At 54.7% G+C, this 18,840-nt stretch overlaps 1 protein-coding gene across 1 annotated transcript in view; it reads right to left on the bottom strand.

The window, feature by feature from the left end:
- The window catches only part of NFATC2 (nuclear factor of activated T cells 2), a 135,037-nt gene that overhangs the window by 34,249 nt on the left and 81,948 nt on the right, over positions 1-18,840 (bottom strand). The window contains exons 7-9 of the mRNA XM_045295332.1: positions 4,050-4,105; positions 3,599-3,725; positions 646-1,335 (exon numbers count right to left, since the gene is read on the bottom strand). Coding sequence (XP_045151267.1) covers positions 646-1,335; positions 3,599-3,725; positions 4,050-4,105 — 873 coding nt within the window. The remainder of the gene's footprint in view (positions 1-645; positions 1,336-3,598; positions 3,726-4,049; positions 4,106-18,840) is intronic.

The following is an 18,840-nucleotide window of genomic DNA, read 5'->3' as shown; positions in this document are numbered from 1 at the left end:
CCCTTTGAGGTCGGCACCTGACACCACCCACAGCAGCTCCAAGCTCCTCTTTGGCTGGCCATGCACCGACCAGAGTGGGCACCTCAGACTCACACTCTCTCAGCGCCCCCTCTGGACCCACCCACCCCATCAGCTGGGTTCACCACAGCGGAAGCCTCTCCCCTGGCAGAGGCCGCAAGCCACCCATTCACACGCCCTTCTCAATGAGCTTCTGCTTCCGTATCCTCCCCCCATCCCCAAGATACACATCAGAGAACCCTAGAGTGGGAAGCCCCTCTCTGTGAATAACAGGGGGGCTTCCCTTCCTTTCAGATTTCCTCTCTCGGTTCTAAATGCAGCCACCGGGAAGAGAGTGCCGCAGTCCTCACTGGCTTTTCTCTGTAGATGGGGCGGGGGAGAGGGGAGCAGGGGGCACACGTGGGCAGAACAGCTAAGATTGTTATCATCCCACCCTCCTCCTGCTGGAAAATTATTCTTGCCCAGAACTGAGTGAGGCCTTAGTGGTCATCTTAGTCCACATCCTTAAGGAAGGGGAAACTGAGGCCCAAAGAGGCTGAGGACCGTCCAGAGGCCATTAAGCCAGGTTCCTGGGTGGAGGTTTTGGGCGCCCTCCCTACGGGCACTGAGGAAAATGCGCAAGCTCACCGTCATCCAAGTAGGTCTGGTCCAGATTCTGCTCCTGTTTGATTGTCACTCCCGTGGGCAATGCTTCCTTTGGGTCACTGACTGGGGGTCCATTTTTGGCGGCTCTTTGACTGCTGGCATTCTGCTGCTGAATGACCGTGGGGTAGGAACCGGGGCTCAGCCTCTGCCCTTGGCTGGCCGGGGATTGGCTGGGCCTGACAGGGCCTGATGGGAAATTCTCACAGCACATGATGCGCTGGAACTCCTGGTGGCTGCCGCAGCGCAGGTGCTGATTGGTGGGTGAGTAGTGGATCACGGGCGAGGCCTGCTGAGCGGCCGGGGTGGGGTGCAGCAGGGCTTCGCCCTGGCCCTGGGAGCCCGTGTGCACCAGCACGGAGCGGTGGGCGTCCGCGATGGACAGAGGGGCGGTCATGAGAGCCGGCTGCTGGTAGCCCAGCAGGCTGGGGCTCAGGCTCTTGCTGCGCTGGTACAGGACAGCCGCTGGATTCTGCTGCTGGTAGCAGGCGTCGGGGGACGAGAGCCCCGAACGGAACTGCTGGCAGGGAGCCAGGGTGGCCACAAGGCAGGAGGGTGACCCCGCGGCCATCGGGTGCTGTGGGTAGTAAGGCTGACTTCCCAGGCCGCCGTGGGCGGGGCTGCAGAGCAAGGTGGGGTCATACTCATCCGAGGGCTCCGTCTTGATGGCCGGAACTGCGAGGGGAGAGAAAGCACACGGGCAGGTCGCTGCTGTGCCCGCACGCAGGCCAAGAGGAGGCGCGGGCAGCGGTGAGGAAGGTGGACTTGGGTCCGAGGCTGGGATCCAACCACTGGAGCTCTGGGCAGGAGACTCCCTGGGAGGCTGCACCCTGCAGGATGGTCTTCAGCGATCACTGTCCAGTCCCAGGTAGGGGCCTGGTCAGGCCATCCGCCCGGCCCTTGCACACGTGTGGCGGGCTAGGAGGAGAAGCTGCTATTTCCAGTTATACCTCCTGACTCCCTTGGCAGTCCCTGCCCCTGCTCTTGCCTGCTACCTTTTGTTAATAACACTTATCGCCATCCGCAGGAGCCCTGAGGGCCCTGTAGAGTAAGCACTGGGGTGCGCACCCCAAGGTCGGTGACTCAACACCCCCAGCAGCTTCTTGGGAGAAAGATGAGGCTGCCTGTTCCCAGAAAGACTTGTAGTCTCAGAAACCCTACGAGCCGGAATCGACTTGGTAGCAGTGGGTCTTGTTTTCGATGATCACTTGACATATAATGGGAGAAAGAGCCTCCTGCTTTCTATCCCCGCAGTTACAGTCTCAGAAACTCACATGGGGCAGTTCTACGCTGCCCTACAGACACTGATTCAATGACAGCGAATTTGAGTTTGAGTTCTGACATGTTATATTTGAGGTGGGTATTTCTTATATCAGGCCCCAGTCCCACTGGGGTGTCACCTCCTTTAGGACAAGGGTCCATCTGTCTGTCTCGTCCAGGCCTGGACAAACATCTGCTACACAGCTGAGGAGTAGATAGATATCTTGTGAACAAATGAGTAAATGAGTGGCTGAATGAATGAGGGACCAAGTGATGACTGTCACCTCCCGGGTACTGTGGTACCATGAAACGGCCTGGGCTTGGGCCTCAGTTTCCTCCTCTGTTGCCTCGTGACCATCCTATCTACTTCCGGTGGGGTGGGGTACTACATGAGATGCTTGTGCAAGGTGTGGCGTGACTGTAGGCTCAGTGCTTGCTGTGGTTACTGCTGTTACCGCTAGTATTGGATCAGCGTTGTTATCACTACTGCCAGGGATCTGCTCGGCCCTGCACTGGTCATCAGACTGGCCCGGGGAGTGCCGGCCTGGGCAATCCCCCTCACTGGAGAAAATGAGTTGGTGACAGAGCTGTAACTGAGTTGGGGGTGGGGGCTGGGGAGGAGGAAGGCGGTGCGGGGAGGATGCAGGAGGCTCAGTCTGACACCCACCCATGGAAATCTGGCCCGGCCAGACAGCCCAGAGCCAGGCTGGTGTCCTTACCAAAGCGAGAGCAGAGCGTGCTGTAAAAGCTCACTGGAAACCGCCACTTGAGACAAGGGCCAAACCTGCAGGCCGGGGTTCTCTTGTGATGCTCTGTCCCCACAGTTCCAGGTCCCCTCAGCCTTGGCCACCCCAGATGCCCGATAAGCAGGGCGCATGGGTCCCAGGGCAGTGGACAGCCATGGGCCAGCACTCACCCATGACAGGATTTCCTGGGCCAAGGCTTGAGCAGCTGCAAAGGGAGGCTAGGAATGACAAGGTTCCCATGTCTGGAAAGGTGGCTGGTGGGTCTGGCTCGGCCTGGGCAGAACTCAGGGCCAAATTATTTCTCAAACCAGCCGGAGCCTCCTCCCAGCCCTGGTGTCTCAGTGGTCTATCCATCCTGCCTCTCCGTCACGAGACGCTGACCCACCACGCAGTCTCCGTGTTAGCATGTCGGCTCTCGCATCTCCAGGGCCAGCATGGTGACCCCCATCCACCATCATCACCACTACCCGTGGCTCCATTTGGTGCAGCTTTAGCCACAGGCCACAGGTGTTTACAACTTGCCCACCTGCCACCTGTATCATAAAGGAGCCCTGGTGGTATGAAGGTTAAGCACTAAGCTGCTGTTAGCATGGGAGAATAGTCCAATACCTCGAAGCCCAGGAAATCCTATGGGGCAGTTCTCTGTCACCTGGGGTCACTGAGAATTGGCTTGACAGCCGCCTAACCACCACCCCCACCACAGCCAACTTTATATCAGCTTCACATGTCTGCACACGCTAAGCACTGGGTGCTCTGAGTCTTCCTGGGACGCAGCTGTGATCAACCCCATCCGACAGGAGAAGGCGCCGAGGCTCGCAGAGATCGGCTGCTTGATCAAAAAGGCACAGCTGGGGTGGCATCTCGGATCTCGGGGTGAGTTGGGTGGGGGGAAGTATCCGGGGCTGCAGCTTCCTTTCGAGAACCCGCCTTACCTGGGTGGTAGGTAAAGTGCTGCGGCTGGCTTCGTTTCCTCTTCCCGTTGATGACGTAGAAATTCACCTTCACAGAGGCGCGGGCGTGCTTATTCCGGTACTCGGGAATCTCAACAAAGAGCATGTTCTGGAAGGAAGGAATTGCTGACTGTGACGAGGCCCACCTTCCTCTGGTCAGCTCATCTCCAGGGAGCCCTGCCCCCTCCCATCCCTCCACTGGCAAGTGGGCACAGGGCATCTCAGCTGTGACAGCCACTCTGTCCAAGTTACTGTGAGGACCTTGCTACCAATGGGGTGTGGGGAGAGTGGGCACCTGGTGGGTGTGCCTTAATTGATTCATCATTCAACATGAGCTTACTGAGTGCCCGCGGGTCCCTACTTCAGTGAGGGAGTGAAGGGTGGGGGAAGGCAGAAGGCAGTGGTGCTTAGAACCCCCACTCCGTGTGCTTACAGGCTGGCTCTTGTCTTTGTCCACTGTGGCTTCCATCTCCCAAATCTGCTGCCCATCTGGAAACATAAAACAGTGACAGGCTGTGAGGGTGGGATTCAAAGCCCAGACTTAAAGACAAGGAACCCCCACCCACCCACCCAACCTGACAGTTCTCATGATTCCCATATGATGTTTGACATTTCTGTAAGGAGCATGGGGAAATGTATTTCTTTATAGCTTATTTATGATATGGGGCCTTGATGGTGGAGTGTGGGTTGACAAGGTCAGCAGTTCAAAGCCACCAGCCACTGCTCAGGAGAAAGACGAGGCTCTCTGCTCCTGGAAACACTGACAGTCCCAGAACCCACAAGGGCAGTTCTACTCTGTCCTACTGGGGCACTGTGAGTCAGAATGGCCTCAATGGCCGTGACTGCATGACTTGATACATATACATGTAAAGTATGTATTTACCTATCTTACATTTACATATACCATATGTACGTGAGTATAAGCCGAGTTTTTCAGCACATTTTTATGCAGTTTTTCTGGTAAAATTAGGTGCCTTGGCTGATATTCAGGTAAATTATATAGCCTATACGTTTATCTGTAAATTGCATTTCTGTGTATTTGCGTATGAGAATTAAGATTCAAGACAAATAATAGATAACATTGTGAAGAGAGGGAATTCTGGAACCCTCACTGGGCTTATGGGGAATCTGTAAATAAACCAGAACATCGCTTGACCCAAACAAGCCACGGGACGCTGTGTGGCGAAAACCAGGGAACGTGTGCCGTGGAGCTGCGTCCCTTCACCAGTATACAGAGCAAATAATCCCAAACCTGGGTGACAGGAAGGAGCCCACAGCAGGGGGATGGAGGAAGGCTCCCGCACGCACCCTGTGGGGATCAGATGGTCCAACCTCACTTGCTGAAAGCCCAGAGGAGCTTACAACACTTAGTGATGAAGAGCAAAGACCACAGCCTTCTGTATGGATTACACCTCAACACGACAGCAAACAGCGTCACAACCGGCCAGTGAGCAGCATCAGGACAAACGCCAACGACTGACGCTGCCAAGGGTTTCCTTTTACTCGGCTCTTTAATCAAAGTCCACAGAAGCAACAGTTACGAAATCCAACCACACTGGGAAACTGTTTCTTTAAAGTGTTTAAAAGCAAAGGTGTCACTTTGAGGACTCTGGTGCACCTGACTCACGCCATGTGGTTCTCCGTCGCCTCAGCTGCACGTGAGAGGGAGTAAGGAATAAGCACAATGAATCAGGAGGGCCAGCGGAGAATGGATGCCTCTGAACGGTGGTGTTTGGTGGAAAATGCTGAATATCCCACAGACCACCAGAAGAATGACCAGATGTGTCAGTGTGCAGCCAGAATGCTCCTGTGGAGTAAGGATGGAGGGACGGCCTCACGTGCTTCGGCCTGTTATGAGGAACGACGGGTGCCTGGAAAAGGTATGTTGCTCAGTAGAGCGGTCCTTTGACCAGATGGACTGACACACGGCTGCAACCGCGGGCGCATGCACAGGAGAGGTTGGGCAGACGGCGTGGGGCCAGGCAGAGTTCCCTTCTGTTGAACGTGGGGTTGCTGTAAATCAGAACGGAATCAACATGCACATCAAGTGCGGACTTAGAGAGCTCCCTTATATAGGTATGTACATTGTATGTTTTTCCCAGAGAGAATGATCTGTAGAAAACTGGCCAAGAGCAAACAAACACAGAACTATGAATTGCCGTAATCTTAGCTGTTTTCTCTAAGTGTCTCCATATCTTTCTTTCAAGACAAATGGTATCATTATTGTACATTATGTGTTCTAATGTGCTTCGTCCAACTCCAACCAAAGGCTATTTCAAAATACCCTGAATTCCCCAATGCTGGCTGTCTTTGAATGATGACGTTGGCCAACAACACTGAACATACTATGCACTGCCAGAGAACAAGCAACGTATCTCCAAAAGATCACAGCCAGAATGTTCCTCAGAAACGAGAAGGGTGGGACTTCCTCTTCCATACTTTGGGCATGTTGTCAGGAAAAACTAGTCCCCTTCTGAAGCTCTCCCCACAGGTCGCTGGCCATCTCAGACGCATCTTCTCATCTGTCTGAAAACCAAGGTGGCTTAAATAGTTGTCCTAACACAGGAGGCTGAGGCCATGTCCGAGCTTGTGAGTCACTGGAGAAGAACCCAGAGACTCACCTTCCCAACCAGACCCTCCACCTCTCAGTCAACAGACAGCTTGGATCGTACGGAACTCATCCCAACCCCGACCAGAGGGCTGCCCTCACAGTGCACTCCCCTTGCCTGGGGCAGAGTGCGCTTTGGGGCCAACAAGTTGGGCCACACAGAACTCGGTACCACTCTGTACCACCTACATGGGCCACTGGGCCATCTGGGGCGGAAACAAATCCTTTCCACAAGGGTTTCCAGGGTGTTTCATGGAACACTGGTTCTGAGGGATATTAAATGATTTTATGAGAAGAGGGGGGAAATTCTCCGTGCTAATAAGCACTGGAAATTGCTGAGTCAAAGTGAAGTGGGTTTCTTCAAGGCAGGCCTTCTCAGAGCCTTGCACGCGCTCACCTGCTGAGTCATCCTCCAAGGTGGGCGAGACGGTGGCCAACATCCCGACAGTTGGCCAGGGAGCGCCTGCCTCCCCCACCCCCCCCCCTCTCTCTCATCACTTTAGTAGGGGCTCTTACAGCTCTTATCACAATCCATACATATATCCATTGTGTCAAGCACATTTGTATATTTATTGCCATCATTATTCTCAAAACATTTGCTTTCTACTTGAACCCTTGGTATCAGCTTCTCATTTTCTTCTCCCTCCCCCACCCTCTCTCCTTCATGAACCCTTGATAATTTTATAAATTTTTTTTTCCATGTCTTACACCAACTGCTGCCTCCCTTCACCCACTTTTCTGCTGTCTGTCCCCTTGGGAAAGGGTTATATATTGATCATTGTGATCGGTTCCCCCTTTTTTACCCCACCTTCCCCCTACCCTCCTCGTATCTCTATTCTCATAATTGGTCCTGAGGGGTTTTTATCTGTCCTGGATTCCCCGTGTTGCAATCTCTTATCTGTACCAGTGTACATGAGAGCCCCTCTCTTAAAGCAGCTATTTGCATCTTCTGCAGTAGGTTGGATTTGAACCCATATCATCTGGGGTAATAAGATTCACCCATGGAAATCTATTCCATAAGCATTACTTAAACGAGAACCTAGTTCCCAAAATCATAACTAACAAAAGTTGGGCGTGCTGCTCATGCTGATGCAATCTGGAGGACCGAGGAGGCACTGTGTCCTGCAGGGAGCTCCTCGCAGCACAAGTCTACATTCAGCCTCTGGCCTTCGTGCTATGAACTCCAATTCCTGAAATGACAAACGATGCCGTGGAGTCAAGTCAAAAAGGCGGGAGGGAGTGGTGGTGGAGCTGATGAATGGACTCTCAGCTCAGTGTGAGATCGCCGTGAGCAGGGAGCAAGTCATGCATTCCTATCTCCCGACACGGTGTAGGTGCTTAGTCAGTGTCTCAGAACAACCAGTGAAGGTGTCTGCAGCAACACTGGCTCATTGGCTCACTGCAACACACTGACGTGTGAGGCTGAGAGAGAGCCAAATTCTAACATCAGACACAGTTCAGAAGGAAGCAAAGGAGGAAGGAAGGACGGACGGACGGATGGACAGATGGACGGACGGATGGATAATAGTTGACTTGGATGTATGGATGGACAAATGGAAGAGCAGCATTCAGATGGACAGTTGGATGGACAGGTGGGAAGGGAGAGAAGGAAGGAAGGAAGTCTGGATGCTCTGAAGGGCCCCAAAGGATGGAAAAATAGATGTTTGTGTGAATGGACAGACGTGGGAAAGTGGACACTGGGCTGGTAGCTGGATGAACGGAAGAGCAGGTGTTTGGTTCAAGGAGCTTTGTTTGAGTCACCAAGGCCTCGATAAAACAAATCCAAGACAACGCTCACGTCTGTCAAAGGCGTGTCCACATGATCCACCAGAGACACGGTCCCCTCCCGGGTGGCAGTCACAGCTAGGTGTGGCTGTACAGGCCAGGCGCATCTCCTCCTCAAAGTGTGCTTCCTCCTACACTAATGGAATGCAAGCTCTAGGCCGGAAGATCAAGTCAGAAATTGACCAAAGGAGCAGGCAGGAACGTGTTGCGGCGTGACTTGTGACCCTCTTCCTCAGCCCGATTGGGGTCTCACGTGGTGCCTCCCACCCAGAGTTGCTCCAGTCTGGCTCCGGACCCCATGGGTGTATCACTTGCTTTGGGGAAAAAAAGAAAACCGGATCCTCTTCAGAGGTCTCCTAACTGGGAGGAAAGGGAGAAATAGGCTTCCGTCCCCAGCCCTCTTCCTGGACCCTGCCGACGAAGTGGGCGACGTGGCACAGAGAACACAGCAGTGGTGTGGTCTGAAGGGGATCACCAAGGGAAGAGTCCTCACGGTGTCTCTTCTCCAGTGTCTGGGGGACTCAAAGGAGCCCTTCCCCCCAAATATGACCCTCTTCCCCATCTTTGGAGGAACTGGCAGTCATAAAGGTCTCGTGCTTTGGTACTTGAGAGTATCTTAGAAATCAGTGAGCCCAACGTCCCCAGCTGGGACACTGAAACCCAGAGGAGGTGGACAGTTGTCTCAAGGCCACTAAGTCACAGCCACAACTGGCGACACCAGCAATGAAGGAGATGCTTTCTTGTGGAAGAGGAGCTCAAGGCGACTGAGCAGAGATGACTGGCTTCCTCCAAAATAAAAAAAATTACAGTCACTGAGTCAATGCCAACTCATAGTGACCCTACAGGGCAGGGCAGAACTGCCCCCTCTGAGTTTCCAAGACTGCACCTCTTTACGGGAGCTAAAAGACCCATCTCTCTCCCCTGCTGGTGGTTTCGAACTGCTGGCTTTGAGGATCACAGCCCAATGTGTAACCACTCTGCCATCACGGCTCCTTTACTGGCTTCCTGAGAAGCTAGAAAAAGGAAGTCCTATGTGTGCAGGATACGTCCAGGGTCATACTCACCCCCAAGATTCATGCAGACGGCCGAACCCCTTTCCTGCTTCTCCCAGGCCCTTGGGACAGTCTGAGCCCCACTGTGACTGTTCAGGCCCTGCTGGCCTGGCTCCTGCCCCCCTCACCAGCCTCCCTTCCTCCTGCCTAGTAGGCATACAGCTGACTCTTACAAGTGCTCACGGCCTGTCAAGCATCACTCTAAGCCCCTCACAGGTACAGGCGAGGCTAATCCCTACAGCAACCCTGGAGAGCACTTCAGATCATCCATTTGTAAGTGAGAGGAGTCAGTGTTGAGAGGCGAGGTCACTCACCCAGGACCACAGAGCAGGCTGAGTGGAAGAGCCAGCTTCATACGCGGGCTCTCGGCCTGTGCTCCTTACCCTGTTACCACGAAGCACTTTCAGGTCCCGTGTCCCTTCCAGTGCCCATGTGACCTCGTCCACCAAGTTGATGAACGACAGTAGAGAGGACAGTCCATGTGGCTCCTCCTTTAAACTCTGAAGGCTGCCAGGTCTCCCCGGGAAGCCCAGCCAAGACTTGTTAGACCTGGCTTGTTCCCCAGGTGTCACAGCTCACTGTGTGGCAACGATGCCTGTCTATTGTCCACCGCCTCAGGGATATCCTCAAAAATCCTGTCTGCCCTAGCGGCCCACCCACTGTCACCCCAAGCGGGATCCCTATGGACCTATGAGGCCGTGGTCAGAATCTAGAACTCGTGATGGACCGATGGGAATACCTTAGAGTCAAAGCCAACATACGTGCCACAGGACTGTGCTTCAGGGAAAGCAGTGGCCGAGGCCTGGCCTGCTTCCTGGCCTATCTGGTGTCTGGGTGGTTTGGGATTGGTTGCTGTCATTTTAAAATGCGGAGATTTCCCTTAAAAATCTGGATTTTGCTTTTGGTGGGGGTGGGGGTGGGGGGACAAGACATGTGACCACCCTCAGCTCCCCTAGCCCCCTGCCCTGGTCATGGGAGCCCCTCTAGACAGTCACGGCCCACCACTCTCCTACGTCCCCACCCAGGGGCCTTCGAGTGAAGTGGCAGGTGCTTCTCCTGCAACCTGGGGAGGACAACTGGCTCGGTGCCCGCCCTCAGCTGGGATTAGCTGGCGCTTTTCTCACGGTGAGACAACACAGAAGCAGCTGCTGGCCCAGGTTCAGTACCTGCCCCTCCCAAACTGAGGACCCTCAGCCGTCTGCCAGGAGGAGGGAAACGAGCCCCTTGCCTTCTTCCTGAACTTTCCTGATTCTGCAGCATGAGAGCCAAGTGCCCAAGAAGCCCACGACAAAGCGAGACCCTGACACTCGGGCTCACCTCAGAGGCCCCGGCTCTTCTAAGGTGCCCACGCGATCCTCCCCCACAGGGCTGGGTGGCAAGGCCTGACAGGCACTCACTCGAAACCTCCATCCCTCTGCCTGTCCGCTGGGCTCCAGCCAGAGCAAACAGCACGTGTGACACTGCGCTTCCTCAGACGCCCTCTGAGGTGAGTCAGTGGGGGCACCTCAAGGCAGGCAGCCTCCTTGCCGCGGCCCCCAGAGCTCAGACACACGGACCAGGGGAGCACACCGGGAAAGGGGGGGGGGGGGCCGAGAAGGAAACTTGCTTCCTCCAGTGACCTGTCAGGATTTGGGTGACGTGTTCACCGAGGTCCCGAGCGCACTTGGGCACCTTCTCCACTAGTCAACTTCGCCCCGCACGCATCACGTCAGCTGGAGGCTCCTCCATCGCCCCTTCCTTACTCGGTGCCATCAGTCAATTCTGACTCACAGATGCTACAAGGCAGAGCAGGACTGCTGCCCAGGGTTCCCGAGACTGGGACCCAACTGATGCGGCGAGAGCCGGGGGCAGACGAGGAGTCAAAGACAACCAGGCCGGACCAGAGGCCACCACCCCTGCCACCTCAATGCCAGAGACGAGACTAGAAGTTCTTGACGGTCCACCTTCCCCATCTGCACCACGGATCGGGACCTCTGGGCAGACTGGCCCTGGACAAAAGAGTGGGGCCCACGAAGACCAAGGGCTCCCCTTTGGCTCCGGGCTGAGCTTCCGTAAAGGACTTTTCCCCATCCGAAATGAACAAAGCCTACGGGAAACGGGGTGAAGAGACTGAAGGAAGTGGGCAGAGTACTGAACGCACCATGGACCGACTGCCAAAAGAACAAACAGATCTGCCTGGGATGAAGTACAGCCAGAATGCTCCTCAGGGGCTTTGCCGCATTGCCTCTGGACATGTTCTCGAGAGAGCAGTCCCTGGAGAAGGACATCACGCTTGGCAGGTGCAAGGGCAGCAAAGCAGAGGGCGATCTCAACAAGGTGGGCTGACACAGGCTCACCATGGGCTCAAACACAACCACAACTGTGAGGCTGCTGGTGGTTCAGCTCATTGTGCAAAGGCCCCAGGAGCTGGAAGGCCCACGCCACCCCCTAGCAACCCCCACAAACAAGGGAGCCCGGCAGCCCCTGTGAAAAGGTCCTGCCAAGTCTTACTCAGAGGGGGGTGAGAGGTGCCATCTTCTTTTGGGAGGGAGGGTTCAGTCTTGCTCTGAGAAGCTACTAGTGGTTTTGAACTTCACACCCCACGGTTAGCAGCCTAACCCATAACCACTATGCCACCAGGGCTCCTTATGGCCTAGACAACCCTAGAGGCCAGTTCTGTGAAGGCGATGGCAATTACACTTAACCTTGTTCTACCATCACTCGTAGCCAAATCGTACTATCCTAACAGTTGCTCCCCACCCCCACCCCACCCCCTTCTTTCACAGAACCAAGAACAAAAAGTCCTGGGTGGGAATTGCAAAGACCATGGTGAGGATAACTCACTTCACTATAAACTGACTTAGGAGCCATGGGTTGGTCACGGTCGTTGTTGGGCACACAATCTCTTGGCTTTGGATTCAAATTCAACAGCACCTCCTACCCACTGCTGTGACTGCACCTGAGGCAGCTCCTCGTCGTCGCTTTGCCTCTCTCCTATGACCTGCTTTTCATCGACTTCCTGGCACTCTGGCCATCTGAAATCACCTTACAGGTTCGAGGCCGTCCACGCCCTGAGAGCAATTTGCCGTCACATTTGCCACTGTGTCCCCAGTGCCTGGCCTAAGACTTGCTCTCAAGAGATGCCCCGTACTCATCATAGAATAGATGCAGGACACGGGGCCAGGTGGTGCAGATGGTGAATGCATTCAGCTGCCAACGAAAAAGCCTGCAGGTTCCAAAGACTGCCCTGATGAGCATCTCTCCCTAAAAAGTTCAGCCACTGAGTGCACTGTGGAGCAGAGCCCCGGACAGGTAGGGCCACCACAAGCCAGGGGCCAGCCAGTGGCACCTGCCATGGTTTCTTTGTGGAAGGGGAGGGTCTGCTGAGTGGAAGGAGGCAGGATGGTCCCCAGCATGGTCATTTACACAGCTGCAATATTTCAGCTCCTTGCTTACCGCCTCCAGCCTTGAGTCTCCTCTAAGCAATGTACTGTCATCCAGAGATGACCCACACAGGTTTCATCCGCCTGTTGCTCTGGGAACCAGGAAATTGGGGTTTTGGGCCCAGCCCTACCTCTGACAAGTTCTGTTACCTCAAGGAAGTCTCTCAACCACACACTGTGTGACTCAGCTTCCCCATCTGTAAATGGGGGAGGGGGGCATCCATCCAGCTCCCTCTGGCTGACAGGTTCCAGGAGTTCAGAGGCTCCAGTGTTAGGGGGGGCAAGGGGGAGTCGCCATGCCAGGAAGGGCTCTTCTCCAGCCCAGTGGTCAACACGGAGCTGGTTCCCTGCATCCTCGGTAAGTAAGCTGAGCTCCCCGGGGGCACACAGAAGGCCTGCAGATGCTGCGTGAGCACCTCCTGCACATTCTCCTTGATTACTCAGTGCTGAGTAAAGACGAGTGAACCTGACCCCAAATCAACACAGCACGAGGTAGATCTGGCTTCAATCCAAGCTGCCCCGATACACTAAACTCCAACCTGCTGACTGGGGACTTCATCAGGGTCCTTCATTCCCAAGAACTGGGGGTTGGTGGCAGCCCTCGGACCCCAGTTGATGAGGAAACGTGCTTCCCTGTCACCTCTTTCAAAGACACCCTGGTGAGATGGATGCCAATGTCTATTCTTAAATCCAGGAGGGCCCAAGTCTGCGTCACTATTTAGCTCTGTGAACATGAGACCATTGCTTGATTTCTAGGGAGCCGGGGGCTGACCCCTCTTTGGACAGAAGCTCCCTGTGCTTAAGTGTAGCTCCAGCCCAGAGGACCAATGGTATTACGGGCCTGAGTCATCAAGGGCAAAGGTCAGCAACATCTTACTCATGCAGGAGCCCAGCCTCAAGTCTAACATTTCCACAGGGGACTCCAATGTAAGCCCCCCCCCTCGCACCCCCCCTGCCCCCCATGCTGCTTGTTCCAGAAACCTCTGTACAAGATGAAACAAAATGGGGGTGGGGCAGGGGGTGGGGGGCATCTTTTCTAAGCTAGTCCTGATTTCTCCAGGATACTAAACTGATTAAATGGTTAAAACCATTTCTAAAAAAAAAAAATTAAAATGATATTTTCAAAGCATCTGCATCTGTACTTTTGAAACAAAGCAGACACACAGCACTGGGGAGCTCTGAGGATTGAGATGACTCGCACCAGGGTGTGATGACTCAGTGGGAAGCAGGGAATTCCACCGCCCACACCACGCTTCGAAAAAATCAATTTGCTTCTCTCGACAGGTGATGGGGCCTCTGCCACGGGCTGCTCCAAGAGCAGCGGCCAACAAAACAAAACACGACATTCTCTTCAAACAATTTCAGTCTCAAAGCTGAGTAAGCTCAAACAGGCCGGTTTCCAACCTCCGCCCCCGCAGGACACGGAGGGCCAGGGAGTTCCTTGGCTGGGAACCGGGGGCCTGAATTAAGAAGGATTTACCAGCTGAAAAATTCCAAAACCCTGTGTCATGTGGAGGAACCTTCCAAAACATTGGATCCCACCCAGTCGCAGCGAGTCCCTCAGAGCCATGGCAACCGCGTTTCCGCTGCCACATCACTTTTATTTTTGTGTCCTTGGATTTTTTCCTGTTTTGCAATGTTTTGCTGGGACCCCCGACTCCGCCTGGGGCCCGGGTTGCAGCTGAAGTCAGGCCGAGCCGGGGCGCCCCGGCGAGCGTGAACTCCACCTGCAAGGTTACAGAGTGTCCAGTTGTCCGAGGACAGCTGTCAGCCTTTCCAGAAACAGCGACGGGGAATGGTCACTCGGAACCACGCTAAATGGTTCTGGTTTCTGTTTGTCCCTTTTTCCCTGGCTGAGGGATGAGCTCAGGCATTGAACATAAAGGCCGCCGGGAGCTTTGAGATCCATCCCCAGGCTAAAGGACTCTGGGGCCTGGAGCCTCAGTCACCTCAGCTGTAAAATGGGGATGGCGCCATCGATGCCTCTCGGGGAGGGGAGTACACATCCACGCCAGAGACTGTTCCAGATGCTGTAGATGCAGCAGTCAACACCGAGGCCCTGCCCTCAAAGAACAGAGTGCAGGGTGGAGGCCAGCCATAAACGAGTCAACCAGATCATCTCAGCTGGACTCGCTGCCTCGAAGAGGAAGAGCCGGGAGGATGGCAGAGGACCGGGAGCAGGTGGATGGCTGGCAAGGAAGTTCTCATGGAGGAAGCACCCTTTGGGCTGAGTAGAAGGCAGCCTGACAAGAGATAGGTACCAGGCCCTCAGGGACCCTGGCCCAGAGTGGGGACCTCTGGGCTGTGCCGCACCCAGGCGCGTAAGTGTACAATGATTGGCGTGAGCTTCCCAGTCACATGAGAACTAGAGCTGTGTGGTGTACTGAGTTGCAGGTCGGGCTGCTACCCACAAGGTTGGCAGTTCAAAGCCACCACCTGCTCTGTGGGAGTAAGTTGAGGCTTTGGACTCTAGTAGAAAGCTCCAGTCTCAGAAACCCACAGGGGCCATTCTGCCTTGTCCTGTGGGGTCACTGTGATGAGTAGGCGTGCACTCAATGGCAATGAGTTGGGTGTGGCCCTAGAGGCCTTGGGTATGCACAACTCAGAGGACCTTGCGTGTGTGCTCCGGAACATCACACCTACCAGTGTGCAAGGGGACACAGTCAGCCTTCACAACAGGGGGGCCACCAGAACACCCACCAGCAGGAGCCCAGACATCACTGTGCTACAGTGATACCACCCTACACGGCACGAGGAGCCCTGGTGGCGCTATGGATTACGTGTTGGGCCGCTAACCTGAAGGTTGGTGGTTCAAATCCACGGGAGAAAGATGAGTCAGTCAGATTCAGTCAAGATCTGCCGTGTTGGGCATGTCCACTCTGCCCTGTGGGACCGCTATGGGGCAGAAAGGACTTGACAGCAGTAGGTATGTACAGTCCTCAGAAGCCCAAATAAATAAGTCCCCAAGACAACCCTGAATGGGGGAGCAGCCAAGCTGTAGGCAAAAATGAGCAGGATGGATCTATTGGGTGATGGAACGTAAAGGCTGCAAGGTGCCACTGCACGCAGTGATGGTGGCCCGTGTGTTGACGGACAAACACAATTCAATATGGTGGCTGTCTACTGGGGCAGGTAGAGAGCTAGCCAGGGAGGGCACACAGGGATCTAGTTCAACGCTGCTTGCGTGTTTTGTTTCATAAAGGATTGCAAATGTGTGTCTTGAGTTTTAAAGGGGGCGTTCTGCGGAGGAAAGGCAAGAGGCAAGCTCCTGAGTGAGAAGTAAGCTCAGGGTGACTGAGGACAGAAGAGGCAAAAGGAGCAGCAGCCCCGGGAGCGAGCTGCAAACGCTGAGATCAGAGAGGTGGGCTGAGGCCAGGCCTTACAAGTTCTTGCAAGCCGCAAAACGAATTAAAAATAGCAAAGAAAATAATATTAGCACCGTTATTATTACGGCTGCTATAAATACACTGCCATTTTCCAAAACACCAGGGTTTTCTGACTCCAGAACACGGTGCTGCCCTCTCTGCTGGTTTTCCACCGCTCTCCCATTTGTCATCTTGGCTGGAGTGAGAAGTGCCGATTCCATTTTGGTTCTCGGCTATAAAAAGACTGCTGGAGCCCGTGGCGCTGATGACCCAATGTGGGGCTAAGATTAGCCCAGGAGGCTGTCACCTTGTCTTAATGTGAGCACCAGCTGGGATTCCCCTTCCCTGGGAACCAGCAGCTGTTCTACCCCACCCTCCCCGGCCCCACTGTGGAGATGGCAACGGGCATGCGTTTTGGAAAAAGCAAGGTTAAGCAACAAGGATTCTCCTGCAGCCGGCGGCCCCGGGCTGCGAGGGGAATCCTTGGGGTCAAAGAGAGCAGGGCTGGCTCCCTACAAACCCCAGGGGATGCTCCCCCAGGGGAGCTCATCTCTTCTTGGGGCTCAGCGGCGTCTTGGTCCCCCTGCCTGTCTGCTGTACCCACCACCAGTGTTGGCAAGTGCCTGGCGCGCTCTAGTTGGACACCACGGGGCTGAAACGGATCCTCTGTCTCCCAGTGACCCCCTGGGGAGAGGCCACGTGTCTGGACCACCAGAAAGGAGCCCAAGTCAGTGACTTGGGATAGCCGAAGGGTCTTGCGGCATTATAGCCCGACTCGAAGCCTTTACACAGTAAATCGCTAAGGGTCGAGGTGCAGACTCTGGAGCCAGGCTGACTGGGGTCACCGATGGCCAGCTGTGTGACTTTTCAGCTCTCGGGGCTGTTTTTCAGCAGTGGAAGGAGGAGAACGCAGCCCACCTTGCAAGGCTGTTAGGAGGAGCCAAATCCATTGATGCCCATAAGGCGCTCACAACAAGCTGCTACAGGGTTTTACTGCCTTTGCGTGTTGCTCTGTACGTCTCTTAGTTGCAGGAGACACAAACCAGCTGTCTTTGTCCTTCCTTGGCTACCGGTATTGTAACCACAACAGAGGCGAACTAGATGAGCCTGTGCAAGGTGCCAGAGCCCCCATGCCGAGGGCCTGCCCCGCACCTCTCATGTCATCTGCCCACTTTTCAAGAGCAGTCATCGACATCCTTGGACACCATCGAGTCCATTGTCGGCTCATGGCGAGTCCGTGTGAGAGCGGAAACTGCTCCCTGTGTAGCACAGGCCTGTGGTCTTTCTCCCATGGAGTCTTAGCAGTGGAGCACTTAACCAGTGCACCACCAGGGCTCCTTCTCCGAGCGGAGGACATGCTGCCATCATCCGTCCTCACTTGACAGAGGAGATGTTGGCTCCGAGAGGTGAAGCGACTGGCACAGCTCCCAGGTGACAAGCCATCTTGACCGCAGAGCCACCACTCCCAGAGGGAGCCCAGCACAGTGCCCGGGGCGGTGTGCGCCAAATCGCTCCCGGCTGTGCTAACTACTGAGGAACTGTTCATGCGGAGACACCCACACAACAGCTGACACGCAGCCAGCCCTTCCTACCCGACAGGACAGGTGCACCCTGCTCAAGTCTACCCTGGCCTGGCAGTGGTTCCATCTGACAGTGGCGCAATGGGGCAGTGCTGGCTATGACTTGCAGGCCAGTCCCTCGACATGTGTCCCCAGAACTCGGAGAGAGATGAGACCAGGGCTGGCAGAGGGCCACCTAGGGCTGGTGCTCAATAATTCGGGGAAAAAAGCAAACACAACAAACCAAACTCCCTATCATCAAGTCCAGCCTGACTCACAGCGACCCCAAGGGACAAAGTAAAACTGCCCTTTGGGATTCCAAAACTGCAAATCTTTACAGGAGCAGGGAGCCTCCTCTTTCTCCTACATTACAGCTGGTGAGTTCGAACTGCTGACACGTGAGCTTGGCCACCGAAGCCAAATCCCTTCCACTAGGCTGCGGAGCACGCCCGTCACAGGCACATGAGATTATTCACAGGAAATCTGCAGCACAGAGGGGAGATCTTTAGTGCCGCTCTGTGAAGATAAGTAACTGGCAGGCGAGTGTATCTTATTAGCATTTGCCCTTTGCCAGCAAGGCACTTGGAAGCCATATGCTTCTCCTGAAAGTCAGCAGAAGGCCAGCAGGCTCGATTCCCATTACTGGAGACGCATCAAAGCAGGGAAGCTTGTGCTTGGACGCTGATATTTCATGCCACTCCCTGCCTCAAGAACCCACGATGGCTCCCTATTATCTTGCCCGTGTGCAGACCAAGCATGGCCGTGTCTGCATGGCTCCAGGGGACTTTTCTCTTCTGGTCCCTGGGCACTCATCCAAAGTACCTCCCAGAGCTGACCAGCATCAACTCTCGTCATGTCAGCTTGATTATACCTTCTCCAAATCTTGCTGTGAAGAACATTTTTTTAAAGGTCCTCTCGGCTGAAAAATCAGCCTCGCCTAACTCCAACAAGGCCTTCGCTGCAGGATATCACACCTGGGCCAGGGCTCTTGTTCTAACTGCTGCAAGCGTACAGGGGAACCGAGGAAGGCCGAAACACAACAGGGCGGGTCTCGGAGTTTTCAGCTTTCCTATCACTCGTTTGAGTGGGAAGGCTTGTGTGTTCCTTCTCGGACAGCTTGCTGCCTGACACAGGTCTCACTGCATTAGCTCAGGTGTTCACACCACGCCCAGAGAGGCAGGTGACTGCTACAGATGAGCCTCAGAGCTAGGTGGGGAAGCTTGGCTGGCTGGCCCCACAGGATGCCTCCCTCACCCCTCATAGCACCTCCTCAGCCATCAGACCCTTGGTGACCTTTCTACTTTTTCAACCATGGCCCAAGGCCATTCATGTTCTCCACTCCCCACCACCCTCACCCTCGCCTCACTTAACACTTTTTGCTACCTTGGCTTCATCAAACCTCTTTAAGATAAATCCCAGCCTCCTAGCAAGCT

The sequence above is a fragment of the Echinops telfairi genome, unplaced genomic scaffold (assembly GCF_000313985.2).
Source record: "Echinops telfairi isolate 266 unplaced genomic scaffold, ASM31398v2 ScPeMD7_5592;HRSCAF=6446, whole genome shotgun sequence".
In the NCBI taxonomy this organism is placed as follows: Eukaryota; Metazoa; Chordata; class Mammalia; order Afrosoricida; family Tenrecidae; genus Echinops; species Echinops telfairi.
The sequence above is the reverse complement of the archived record's forward strand: the minus strand, read 5'-3'. Positions and strand labels throughout refer to the sequence as shown.